We start from the raw sequence: 14,464 nt of genomic DNA on the forward strand, positions 1-14,464 counted from the left end.
CTGCTAATGAATGAATGAAAATAAAGCAGTGTCTTTTACTTTCTGTCTCCTCTAATAATATCCTGGAGACTATCACCTTTTATCCTCTATGAGAGTCCCTATCTTTTATTTATTACAGATTTACTTAGACTATTTTTTTTTTCAATTAGACTATTACATCCTTGAATAACCTGAAAGGGCAGGCAGATAACAGGACTATGTCAGTTATTCTGGAATGAGTAACAGGGAAGGAGGGAACTAGAGTGAAATAAAGAGTGATTTTTCCCACCTAAAGCCATTGCCCATATTTTGTCAGACAAAACATGCCTGCTGGGTGGGATTTGCCCCACAGGGAGCTAATCAACTACCTTTATTCAGTCTGTAAACCTTTCCTTAGATTACTCCTACAGATTACAGTGGCCAAGGCATTTGGCTGTTATTTGGCTTAGAGCTGTTATTTTCACCGTAGCTCCAAGACTCTTTTCTGCCTCATGTTGTTTATATGTTAAGGTGTAGCTCCTCCAGTTATTATTCTCGTATTTTCTCCCTTATTTCTGTTTCTAACTTTTTTCTTCCTGTCTTTCCAACTTGCCTGTTGTATCCTTCACTCTCGCTCTCGGAATCAATGCAGTCAAGTCATGGTTGTCCAGAATGCAAGGTAGAGTTGGTTCTCTTTCAGTATCAAGCTATGCTGTAATGTCTATTTTTATTTTTATTTTTTTGCCTATTTTTTGCCTATTTCTCATTTGGCTTGGGCTGTAATTTGCATCTTTTTACATGTTGGTGTCTATTGAATTAGGCCACCAGCAAACTGTTTGGATTACAACATTACTGAACAGGTTTGGCAGATGTGTGGCATAGAACACTGAAAAATAGAAAATATTAAAAACAGGAAAAAGATATGAATAAGGAAATACCACCCTGAAATTAGGTGTAACTGGTTTTTTCTATATAATTTGTCCACTAAGATTCTTTTCACTTCTCTGTGATAACCATGGCTTAAGTCCTTCTGGGTCTTCTATTACAAATAAAAGTAAAATCTAGTCATTTTTCACAAGAAACTAGCTGACCTTCCAGATGTCCAGTACTGGGCATGAATGTCAACCTAAATACCATAGTTCTCTAGTCTTTTTCTCTTACTTAGACCCCATATCAAAACATTTCCATGCCATTATACTTTCTGCACCGCAAAGACAGCGCCATGCAGTAGGACACCATTATTGGCTTGCTCTCCCACAGTGGCAACAACATGAGAGCTTCCTCCTTTCTTTGCCAGTAGTAGGAAACTGTCTTCTAATAGAGCTCACAACGTGGTACATCATTACATGGTCAGCTAAGGGTAGCTTTCAGATACATAACTGAACACATTCTTCTGCACATCTCATTACATTATATATTAAATGTATTATTTAGTTGGGGAGGTGAATCTAGCACCATCTGTAGCAATGGGCTGATGAGAGTTTTAATCCCACCCAGAATATTAATGGTACAGGATTTGGTTTCATCTGCAATATTAAAATCTGACATCTTTACTAATCCTGATGAGCTGTTGCCCAAAAGAAGTTTTTTCTGATTTTGAAAGGTATAGATATTTAAATATTGTAAAGAGTAGGATTTGTCACCACACTCTTTCTAGTGGCCAGAGACTTCGTGTTTCCTTGCACACAGAATCATGGTAAATTGGATCCTGTGATAGATTGCTTATTATGACTAGTTCCCTCATCTCAGGACAGCACCCAGATCACTCATCCAGATAGGTCTCAGACTGATGTGCAAAATTAGTTTGGTTGAAAAAGATAGTGTCATTTTAGAACAGACATTATCAGTCACTTTATTCAGAACCTTCCTATCTAGACAAACTGGGGGGAAATTGTCAGAATGACAATGATTGTCTGTCTTTAATTTAGGAAAGAGCGTGTTTTGTAAATGTAGATAATGGCTGAAACAGTCCGGGATGTTCTGGTTACAATTTCAAAGATCTAGAAGGCACTTTCTCACCGTGTGTTTCATCTAGAAGTCACTTCCACCATTTCTTTGAGAACTGTCAGTGCAAGAAGAACTAATAATAACAAGGTACTGACACTGAAATTTTGGCTCAGGAGGCCACTGAATTAAGTCCTAAAGAACTTGGGTTTGAATTTCAGCCCTGCCTCTTGGAAGTTGTGAGGTTTCTCTAAAACGATCTCCTCTTCTGCTAAATAAGAATAATAATAACATCCCTTTAGGTTTTTTTAATAAAATAGACTCAGTAATAAACCAGAAGTAATAAGCATAATGTCTGATACGTAATAGGCTCTCAATAAATGGCACTCGATAGTATCCTCGGTATTATGTACAGTTACATAATAACTTAAGGTAAGTTATACCCCTAGAATTTCTGGAAGCAACTCTGAAACTGGCCTAAAATTGTTATGATATGTGTATACATACAAATGCATATAATTTATATTCAGGAAATATACATATGTGTATATATGTATACATACACACACACACACACACACACACATATATATTTAAATTCAGGTGAAGACCTTTAGATTGTAGGGTAGATTATAGGAAAGGCTACCTAGATACTTCAGCTTAAGAAAGTTGCAAATAGGGCGCCTGGGTGGCTCAGTGGGTTAAGCCGCTGACTTCGGCTCAGGTCATGATCTCAGGGTCCTGGGATCAAGTCCCACATCGGGCTCTCTGCTCAGCAGGGAGCCTGCTTCCTCCTCTCTCTCTCTCTGCCTGCCTCTCTGCCTATTTGTGATCTCTCTCTCTCTGTCAAATAAATAAATAAATAAATAAATAAAAAAAAAGAAAGTTGCAAATAAGAAAGTTGATGGATTATTCTTATTTTATGATTGGCTACATCAAGTCGCCCATGATCAGTTATACCCACAAAAAAAAGATGTGGAATGGTTGGGCTATAGAATTATGCAAAATAATTTAACAATACTGCTAGGAAACCAAACAACTTTGTTTTCTTCAATCATAAAATATAATACATTTGTCATTCTTAAAATTAAAAAAAAAAAATTCCTGTTCGCTAATAAGAATTTCACTGGTCCAATTTTCTCATCTCCTGTCATTCCCTCTTCCCACCCTTGGAGCACTATACTCAGAAGCTCTGAAAACCCAGTTGTCAGCCCCGAGAGGAGGGGAAACAAGGAAAGAGCCTCCAGAGTGCATGAACTCAGTCCTTGGCCCTGGCTAACTAAGAAGTGGAAAAGAGCAAATCTGAAGGATCTCACTCTCGTTTTCTCTCATTATACTGTTTGACAAAGTACAGGCCTTTTGCCATGAATGAGATTTTGCTCTGATTGAAGCTGATTTTCATTATCACGATAGCTGGAAGTTCAGTTCCGGACCGGACTTTCTCTAAACGTCCTTGTTAACATATCAGACTGTTTCCTCCAGGACCTCTATAAAGCAGGGACAGGTGTTGCATGCATTTACAATTCAAAGGCCAAAGCTTTTTTCATTTCAATTGATTTTAAGGGAAAAAAATAGAAGTATATTTTAAGGATTCGTCCAATAAACATTTCTTTAGCACAGAATGTTCTAGACACTGTGCGAAATGCTGAGGGTAGATAGAACTGACAAATGGCCACATAGGCTCTGACTTCAGGGAGCACAGACTGTCAAGTGATGTGCCAAAAACATACTGCTGCTCAGAACAGTACAGCTCATAAGATGGGATATGATTGGAGCTTCTTTCTAAATTAAAGGAAAATCCTTAGAGGAGTAATTAAAAATAAATTGTGTGTGTGTGTGTGTGTGTGTGTGTGCACGTGCATGTGTGTATGATTTCCAATAAAGGAAAACCAAATAAAAGAAATGAAAACCTTCAGTATTTCAGATAATTCTATGAAAGAGAAATACAAAGAAGCCATCATATTCCATTCACCTTTCTTACTTTTTTTGAAATTAGAAAGAGAAACTCAGAGAATTTTTTTTCTGCTAGTATAGGGGAGAATAATTGAATTTCATGTATCTTTTTCTGCCTGTCGTAAAAGCATGTCTACTCCTGAGGAGGTAACTAGTAAATAATTTAAAAAATGAAAGAGAAAAGAAGTTAATTAGTCAAAACTTCAAGAAGATGAAGGTTAATTTTTTTATTAGCACCATGACCCATCTTGATTAATTAACTTTTTATTTTCCCTTATTAAAAAACTTCTTTGATTATTAGATACAGCCTAACTGTTCTAATATAATATCATTATTGCAATCTTCCAATGAGGGAATATAATGTGTTTTCCAGACAAAGAAGGGAAAGGAAGGCTCTACTTTTTTCTCGACCTAATTCAGGCTCACATTTAAGAATCCCACTGCTTACCTGGTCACCTTCAAGTTGTCAGTCCAGATTTTGATGTGGCTATGAGAAGTGCCAGCAGTTTTCAATTGTGTAAAGTGGAAACACAGCCCATTGAGATCAGTGCTCAAGATAGTCAGTTCGTGGCAGTTCTAAAACAGGGGTTAAAAGGACTGGCTTTGTGTGACCATCTCTGTACATTCAAGACCAAAAAAAAACCCTGCAAAGGATTACGTTATCATTGACACAGCACCACCAGAAATAGTGGGGGCAAATTGTGTGTTCCTGCATTAATTCTAAAAGCAATAGACGCCTTGAGTCCAAAGAGAATTGAAGAATGGCAAACTCACTAATAACATTAAATTCTCCCCCAATTGTGGCTGTTTCTGAGTGGATCTGGACAAGAATAAATATTTATAGTAATTATACTTCATTTCACAACACTTTCTTAGGATATCCTATTCAGAATTTGCCTGAACAACTCTAACACTGGCCTAATTTTTATGATATGTGTATATATATATACACACATATTGTATATACTTTATATTACATATATAGGAAGTATATATATTTAAACTGAAGTGAAGAACATTAGGTTATATGGTAAAGAAGACAAACTAGGTACTTCAGCTCTTAAACCTGAAGTTAAGAAATTGGTGGATTATTCACATTTTGTGAGCCTAATCAATTGAGTTCATAATAGCATACGTTTAAGAACAACCAATCAGTGTTGCCCTATGCTTGAATCATGGCCCTACCAGTTAATAACTATGCAGCCTTTCCAACATACCTTAATTCACTGAGTTTCATTTTTTTAATCCTGTCTCATAAAATTTCCATGAGGATTAAATGAGTTAATACATAAGAAGCATTTAGAACTCTGCTTGGGAAAAACTAAGCTTTTAATGAATGTGAGCTGTTTTTATTTTAATGTGCTTACTTTATAAATTGCTTTTCATATGAATTAAGAACTTTTGTTAAATGTGTAAGTGAAAAAAATGACTAAAATATGCAGGTGAAAAATTATAATAACAATTATTCATAGATTCAGAAAAGACATTTAAATAATACAGACTATTTTCACAAATACTGACATATCTAGGATTTTAGTGAAAATACTTGAGTTTGCATTTGACGTTAATCCTATCTTTTTGAAAAGTTAAGCATTTAATTTTTCAGCATTGGAAAAAAATAATTTACTACTATTCCCCTGTATTATGAACCTTATCCGTAAGTTTCCCCATGATCTCATTACCTTACTTACAAAGCCCAAAACAAATAGAAGCCTTAAAACTTATATTGTCATGTGTTTTTCTTCTAGGTATGTCTACCTAGAGAAATAGCCATGAATTCTAAAGTAGTAACCAAGGCTTGCTATTATCTTGAAAGTGATCACATCCATTCTTCCCATGTCATTATTAAAAAAAAAAAAAATCTAAAACATAAGATACAAAGTAACAGAGCTTACCAAAGTTATTTTGAATTTATATTGTGAAATATTTCAAAAATCAATGAAAATTATAGAAAATAACTAACAAATACCTGTGTTCTTGCCATTTAGTTCCATCAAATTTCAGTATTTTGCTATATAGTCTTCATTTTTTTATTAAAAATATTTTATGGTACCCTGAGGCCCTCTGAAACCATTCCCCTGTCCACTTGAGATAACCACTAAATAGAATTTATTACCTACAATTGCCAAACTGTCTTATGATGTTTATATGCATTTATTTTATATACATGTATTCATAGTTTACTGTATTATTTCCCATGATTTTGATTTTAAATCATGATAACTCACTATAGTTATCTTTCTGCACATTTTTTGCTCAACTTTTTTTCAAGATTTATCCATCTTAATTTATGAAGGTATATAATTATTCACTTTAACTGATGCTTACTATTTCATTGAAAGAATGTATCATAATACATATTATCTTATTAATATGCTATTAGAAACAACGTTATGGTGAATGTTCTTAAAAACATTCTTTGTGCAAAGGTGGGAAAACTTCTGTAAAGTGCAAGTGGCAGAAGTCAAAGTAGAATTTTCTAGGTATTTGGGTCCATAATCTTCACCAGTTTCATCTAAAATTCATCTAAAAACTGTGTACAAATTTATACTGTCTACAGTCTATGAGAACTCCCGTTTCTTTAAATCCTTGCATATACATTTCCCTAAAATTGTTTGCAATTTGTCTTGAATGAAAAGATGGTCAAATCCTGCTCTCATTTTCACACAAATGAGTTAGTTAGAAGTGATGAGAATGATGCTTTTTTTCTTAAATTGAATTCACTTCTCAGTGGCTGACACAGGAGGTCTTGGGAACTGTTTTAAGTTCATTGGTTCTCCATCTGCACATTAGATTTACCGGGATATTTTTTAAAATTCTACTACTCAAGCCTCATCCCAGACGTATGAAATCAGGTTCTCCTTGGAGGTACAGGGCAGGGAAATGTGGGTGCAGTGCTGGGCCCTACTTGGCAGCCTCGGAACTCAGATTCCTGGGTGATGCCAACATGCAGTTCATATTGGGAATTCCTGCCCTGGCGTGTGGCTGATAAGAAAGAGAATAAAGCTGAAGAGAGAAGAGAGACATGATAAAAGTGAGTGGGAACTAGAGCTTGATTGTCAGTTGCTCTGTCTAGAATGGTAGGGTAAATTAGTGCCTGGGAAGCAATAGGAGGAGGTATTCCAGGATGTGGCTGTGCTTGAGACCAGGGTCTAGCAAGAGTTAGTGGGCCCCTTGTTAGGAACAACAAATCAAGGGTCAGGATCTGGTCCCTTTGGAAAAAACAATTTGTAAAATCAAAGCACGTGAAAGGACTCCAGATGACTAGGTTTGTTTTTAGGACTCTGCTGCCATGGGAGCTGAAGTATTATCTAGGACCTAAGCTATAAGGCTATGCAGAAAATTTGGGGAAAAGGCAGTGAGGATTGGATAAAGGCCTCATCTGTGTGGGTAACGTTGGCTAATAGCAAACAACAGTAATTCCAACCCCATGATCTGGTAGATGTCAGCTATAGATGTTCTGTTTGTCTTAACTAGAATAAGTTTGGGATACAAACTTCTAACTGCTGCTCAGATGGAATGGAAAAGTCAAGGAAAAATTCACATGCCCCAGGTTGTAAGGAATGAGGAACTATTTTGATCTGGTTTGTAATGATTTATCCAGGTTATTGACATAAACCCAGAATTTTTATGTAATTCCTTTATAACTAAATATCCTGCTTTACTAAGAGTGTCAAATTATACTTTAAGTACAAGGTAACAAATGTTCATAGAATCTCAGCTGTAGCAACAAACATTTCTCATCCTTTCCTCAGTCAAAACAATCATTACAATTTTATACAGACAAAAAAAAAAAAAAAAAAAAGACCATTTGGCTTTGCGAACATGATTAGAAGTAAAAGTATTAGAAAGTGAGATACCAAATTATATTTTATGGGGAAGAAGATATTGATGTTACCATATAGTTCATGCAACAGTCTCCTGGATTCAGGAAAGAGAAAGGTTCTAAAATTATGGTAGAGTTAGAACACCTAAAAGCTTTTCTTTAAAAACTACTTTAGGACAAATGAAACTAAAGGCGTCCAACATATTTTTAAATTGTCATTTTGTATTCAACTTAAAAAAAGGTTTTAGACAGGAAGGTGATGGGATGATTGCATAATGTTTAAAACAAAATTTCATTTTAAAATGTCTGCATGCTCTTCCAGCTGGCTGTGAAGGCATCAGTTAAGGTGAATAATCAAGATAACTCTTTTTTTTTCTTCCAATTCAGTGCTGAGTACAAGAGGAGGACTAAATATGTTCAAAAAAGTCTTAATCCTGAATGGAATCAAACAGTAATTTATAAAAGTATCTCCATGGAACAGGTATGCAATGATTATTGTCTATATAACATATTTAGGCTAGTATAAGAAAACCGATGACAAAATTATTACAGAATTGTAATCTATCAATTTTGCCATGCAAACAAAAAGAAATGTGTAAAATACAGATAATAAACATAGCCAAGTGAAAAGAAATAGGTACGGGGCAAAGTTACCATGAGTGTAAATGTGTGCCTTACAAGAAAGAGCCAAAAAATAAAGAAATAAAGAAACATCTTCCATCAATTATTGTAAAATTTAAATATTCAGACTGGGACACATTTATCAAATTTTAGGGGAAAATATTTTCCAACTAGCTATATATTTTTTTGGTAAAATTTGGTCAATCACTTTCACTTCTTTCCAGTTTTACTGAGATAATTGACATAATACATTGTATAAGTTTATGGTATCCGTAATGTGTATATATTACAAAAATAATAGCTGGCTATATTTTGACTTTTACAAATAATACAAAGAAAATATTCAGTGTATATGAATGTGTTGTTGCACCAGACAGCAGTTTAAGAATTCATCTTTTCTCTAAATCAAGGCCTCTTATGAATCAGGCATTGTGGGGCTAAACTTTACAGACGAAGACATACAGAAGACAAGCTGAAAGGATTTTCAAGGAGATTTAGGATTTGTCCTCTGGGAAGATTTCTAATTTGATTATGAAGTTGAGGCTAGGTACAAATTGTAATCTGTCTGGATTCTTGAATTTAAAATAATTTAAATTTACCCACAGAAATAAGACAATGCTACTTTATTTTTTGGCATTTTACTAAAATAAAAAAACTCCAATCTAAATATGTTATCTAAATCAACTAGGCAGTTTTGCATCCTATAAATTCCATGTATTTAAAGAGCATTTATAGATTCTGCTCTTTTTCTTTTTAAAAATCAATAGGGAGGCTTAGAAAAGAGGGAATTAGGAAAAGTTTGAGGTCTCTTATGAACAAATACTAGGTTGGACTCTAAAATCACTGACATTTTACATAATATTTAATATAAACCTACATTTTAGATAAAGTTTGAAGTCTTTTTACACAAATGGAAACAGTTTAAGGAAGTGAAAAATAGATGAATCTATAATAGAGTGTGATGAAAATTTGTGGGGTTAATAACATTTTGATTTAAACTGTAGCTCAAGAAGAAAACCTTGGAGGTGACAGTCTGGGATTATGATAGATTTTCTTCCAATGACTTTCTTGGTGAGGTGAGCATCTGGTTTCCTTTTCTTTATTTGCTTTCACTATAAGCCACCAATTAAAGTTTACTGATACAAGCATATTTCTTAAGTTTATTAGATTATCATTTTGGTGAAAGCCCTTTTGTAGGTAGGATATATTTCCTGATTTATTCTTTGACTGGATGAATAGTAATTTGAGTAATGGTTTTCATTCTGCCATTTGATGTACTTTTATTAATTTATTAATTTTATTAAATTTTATTAATTTTACTATTTATTAAATTTTATTAATTTTACTATCAATTAAATTTATTGATTATTAATTAATATTTATTAATTTATTAATTAAATTTACTGTTAATTTTATTGAATTATTTATAATTAATTTGCAGGTGGATTATTAATTGCTTTGGTAGGAGATATGCAATCATGCTGTGAATCCAAATTTGAGGCAGATTACTATAAAATGAGCTAGATTTTTAAAATAGATTTTCAGGTACTTAATTGTTCTTCCTCACTGCAGCTGTCAATGGTTTGATGTGACTTTCTGCATTCTTATTTCCTTTAAGCATCCCAAGAAAAATCTCTCAAAATATTTTATGAGACAGAACTAGAAGTAGGAGAAAACAATGCAAAACAATTTTATGTAAGTTCACATGGAATCTAACCTAATCATGAAATCTGGTGCAGTGGTCAGATCCTGTGCCTTTTTTTTAATCTATCATATTTCAAAAAATATACTATATTTAATAATCTTTACTTAAAGCAGAAGTTATGAATTAATGTTAAAAAATAACTCATCTTCAAAAATAAAATAACACCTATACAATATGATATCCCTTCCCAGAAACAATGGAAAACAGTTGTTTAGTCTATGTGCCATGAGACCTTATTTGGTTCCAAGACTCCATACTTTTCTTTCCTATCAAAACTTGGCCATTTGACCTTTTCTTGTAGGCTCCCTTGCTGGTACGGCCCCTGGTACTAGTCTTTGGACAGTTCTAGGATGCAATATGCTATCTGACTTAATGTTCCATTTCAGAAAACTGATTTATGTAGTCCTTATAATTTATTGTTGACATGAACCTAGAGCATATATCCATTGTGTTCATTCTCGTTTTTTTATATCAAATCTAAAATGCCAGCAATTGTGAAATGGGTTATTACTCATGAACTACTAAGAATTTAAAAAATGCTGCCAGTCAAACCATGACACAGTACTTTCTCACCATAAATTGTTAGTCTTATCTCTATTTCAAATATGAGTTAAAGTATGTTTTAAAATACAAGGAATAATTATTAATTGCAAATAATCCATTTTTTTCTTTTGTCCCTCTCGTAACTAAAAGCAAATTTTTAAAAATGATATCCTAGTTTAAAAAAAAAAAGATATCCGAGTTTATTACTAAATGTGTTCATTTAACAAAAAAGGACTTTCATTCACAAAGATTGAGTTGAGACTCCACCTTTTTACATCATCTCCAAATAATGTAACTAACAAAGATTTTATACAGTTCAGTTTAATCAAAAGTTTATTTAAAAAAATATATTTATTTTAGAGAGAGAGAGAGAGTTCACAGTGGGGGGGGCAGCAGGAGAGCAGAGCAGAGCAGAGCCCAGTGCAGGGCCCAATCTCACAACCCTGAGATCATGACCTGAGCCGAAATCAAGAGTCTGATGCCCAACTGACTGCACCACCCAGGTGCCTCTAATCAAATATTTTTTAAGCATCTAATATGCACAAGACTTTGCTCCCAATGTCATGGGTAAAGAAAAATGAGGAAGACAGCCCTGTCATCTTCAAAGTCATACTATGTCTTTTGGCTTATATCCTTGAGTAAATTTCAGATCACAGAAACAAGTAATGAATGAATCATATCAATTTCATTGACCTATTGCCTTTTTTCAGGTATTGATTGATTTATCTAGCACATCTCATCTCGATAACACTCCTAGATGGTATTCTCTCAAAGAACAGACTGAAAGCATTGATCATGGCAAGTCTCATTCCAGTCAGAGCAGCCAGCAGTCTCCAAAGCCATCTGTCATCAAAAGCAGAAGCCATGGTATCTTCCCTGACCCATCCAAGGGTAGGAGTTATTTCAAGTAGAAAAAGCTTTTTTCTATTTGTTCACTCAGTAACTTTTTGAATATGAATGCTTGTATACTTAATATATTTTACAGTGTTGGATTCTATTGGAAAGTATGTAATATAATATCCTACAAACAGTAATGGATATGGAATCAGGAAAAATGGGCTTTGGTCTCAGATCAGCACATAATTAGGTGTATGACTCTGTGATCTTTACCTCTCTGACTCTCGTTTTCAACCGGTACAACAGAGGGGGTTGGGCTATAGGAGCTGTTGGATTATTTCCAGCTGTCAAAATGAATGATAATATGATTTTATAAAATATGTTGGGGGTATTTCATAAAGAAAAATAAAAATCCTCAACATTTCATTGACTAGACATACTCATCATTACCATTTATGCATATATTTTCTCGTTGTTTAAACCCCTATTTTCTTCAAAGGTATATTCTTACTCATATATGTGTAATATAACAACATATATAATTTTGCATCCTGGTTTTTACTTACCATATCAAGATCATTTTTCCCATGTCACTGAAACAATGGGTATGTCAAAATTTGATTATATCTTTCCTAAATGTTGGCCTCGAGCTAATTCTATGATTTTTTTGAACTACTATTATTATTTTTGAAATGGTAATGTTATCCCTTGGGTTTGGCAGTTTGCACAGCATTCCCATGTGAATGAGCTTTTCCTTCGAGAGGTTCGTTGCCAATGATCCTACAACACAAGCTTAACCTTCATCATCAACCAAGTGACTGCCTAGATGAGATAACCATGTAGTATCTTACCTAGACATACTGAACTATTTTTAAGTGTCAACTATAAATTTTTATACCGGACCTGAGCATTCCTCCCTTCTCTCCTCTTCTCAGAAAGTACATCAAATTGAAAAGTGGTTCTTTGTACATTAGAAAGGAATGGGTCACAAGTGCAAGTGTTCTCGGAGATGGAAAACCACGAGGCCAAGTCCAGTAGGCCACTGAGTTGATATGACAAACCACGGACTGACCATGAGGGCTACAGATGACTTATGAATGAGCTTTATAGGTCATTTATGGATTCCACTTAGCCAGATCAACTCTACCCTGATTAACTTTCTGGAAGATCATTAGCATAAAGATCTCTCTCTCTGACGGCCATAGTAAATGTGGGATCTCTATAGACGTTCTCTGAAATCCTCTGAGACATGATTCTCCAGTCTCCACTGTTTATGTGTCCTGGTGACTCAGGCCCCTTCATCCGGGAATTCCCTGCATTTTCACTGAAAACTCCTCCGTGGGCATGTGAGCTTCTTGTCTCTTGCCTGGTCCCTCCTAGAATTAGCGGTGGCTTGGAGAAACTGAAAGCTAACATACGCATTTCCATGAGGCTGGTGAGATGTCTGTCCTCTTCTCAGACTTATCTCTTCTCACCATGATTATCCTTTTGACTTTCCTCCCAAAAACTGTTTCCCGAATGTTTAATCACATTACGGAGTGGCGAGCAGTTGCATAAATGAGCCCGAAAGGAAACCGAATTAACATAAATCTTAGACAGTTTCAAATTGTGTGAGACCAAGCTTGACAGGAGGAGCGCTGGAGCACTGTTAACTCACGTCTCACCCTCTTGTAACCAGACATGCAGGTTCCCACCATTGAGAAATCCCACAGTAGTCCCGGTAGCTCGAAATCCTCCTCCGAAGGCCACCTGCGCTCTCACGGACCGTCGCGCAGTCAGAGCAAAACCAGCGTCACCCAGAGCCACCTGGAAGATGCTGGGGCTGCCATAGCCGCTGCCGAAGCCGCGGTGCAGCAGCTCCGCCTGCAACCAAGTAAAAGACGCAAATAAATTCCTCAGCATGGCAGCTTCCTGTTCATCTGTTGCCTCTCTCTCTCCTGCTGTCCTTCCCTGTTCGCTTTCTGTGTTTTGGCAGACCCTGCACCCTCTGTCCTCTGTCCCTCTGTCCATGTGAGAACAGTACCAAGACATCAATCCGCTCTTTCTTATTTAGATTTCTTTTTTTTTTTTTTTCATTTCTTTATGTACGTGGACTGCAGTAAAACTGGCTGTTTCCCCTCTGTCTCCACCATCCATCCAACCTGGCTCACAGTATTCGGTAGCTGTGTCTGTGATGTTTGCAGGCAAAGCAGTGTTGTGTGTCCTTTTCGTGTGCACTGAAATATCCTTGAGAATCCAGGAATTATAAGCACAAGTGGCTGCCAGTTTTCCAGGCATTACACCAAAAGAAAAAAAGAAAAAAAAAAAAAAAAGCACACACACAAGCATTTAGAGCTGATTAGAGATGAGATTCTCGCATCCGAAAACACTCAGAAATTGTTGGGCAGAAGAGTAATGCGACCAACAGTCGAGTTCTCGAGCCGAGCGGGAGGGGGAAAGCCATTTCCAGCTTAAAAACCTCAATGAATTATGCATGTGAAATGTTGTAGCTTTCCATGTGGGAAACTTTCTAGTCTTTTGGGAAACACATCTGTGAAGAAAATCAAGTCTTATATTTTCCAAAAAGTACATAATATTAATAGATGTATAGACATATGTGATGAGGCAGTGTCACCTCATTCAGGAACACAGTCGGGTCCATTCTCTTGGATCACACTTTGTATACCATATCAGAGAATTTCTAGGTTATTTCCTTTTCTAACCATTGGAAATCCTTACACAGTCAAGATGCTGATCAAAAAGTAACCGCTCACCCAACTTAACTGCTGTTTTTTCGTTGAGTTTGCAAAAACTTAGTCAGCCGATATGCAAAAACCGAACAAGTGCAGAGATCTGACAAACGGAGCTGCCGTTTCACTTCCAAGCAGCGTCAGCCAGATCACGGAGAGAGATTGATGTTAGCCCCATCTCCCCAAGTCTTCATTTCCTGAGAAACAGCCAGTTTTAACCCCTCTAGTGCTGTGCATGTGGTGTCATTTTGGCCTTTGAGAACACAACTTCCTGGGATCGAGCAAAAGATCACTTCTGTTTGCATGAGTAACATTGAAGCTGGTTCCATCTGAGGATACATACTCTGG

General features: G+C 35.6%; 1 protein-coding gene across 6 annotated transcripts in view; it reads left to right on the top strand.

Moving 5' to 3' along the window:
* PCLO (piccolo presynaptic cytomatrix protein) overlaps nt 1-14,464 on the top strand; it is a 400,035-nt gene that overhangs the window by 328,860 nt on the left and 56,711 nt on the right. For 5 of the 6 annotated variants that reach the window (XM_032305888.1, XM_032305890.1, XM_032305891.1 and 2 more), the window contains 5 exons: nt 611-637; nt 8,069-8,162; nt 9,307-9,378; nt 11,261-11,441; nt 13,066-13,260. In XM_032305888.1, the coding sequence (XP_032161779.1) occupies nt 611-637; nt 8,069-8,162; nt 9,307-9,378; nt 11,261-11,441; nt 13,066-13,260 (569 nt within the window). The remainder of the gene's footprint in view (nt 1-610; nt 638-8,068; nt 8,163-9,306; nt 9,379-11,260; nt 11,442-13,065; nt 13,261-14,464) is intronic. The other variant, XM_032305889.1, reaches the window with a different exon arrangement.

This window comes from Mustela erminea, chromosome 11, assembly GCF_009829155.1.
Source record: "Mustela erminea isolate mMusErm1 chromosome 11, mMusErm1.Pri, whole genome shotgun sequence".
Classification (NCBI taxonomy): Eukaryota; Metazoa; Chordata; class Mammalia; order Carnivora; family Mustelidae; genus Mustela; species Mustela erminea.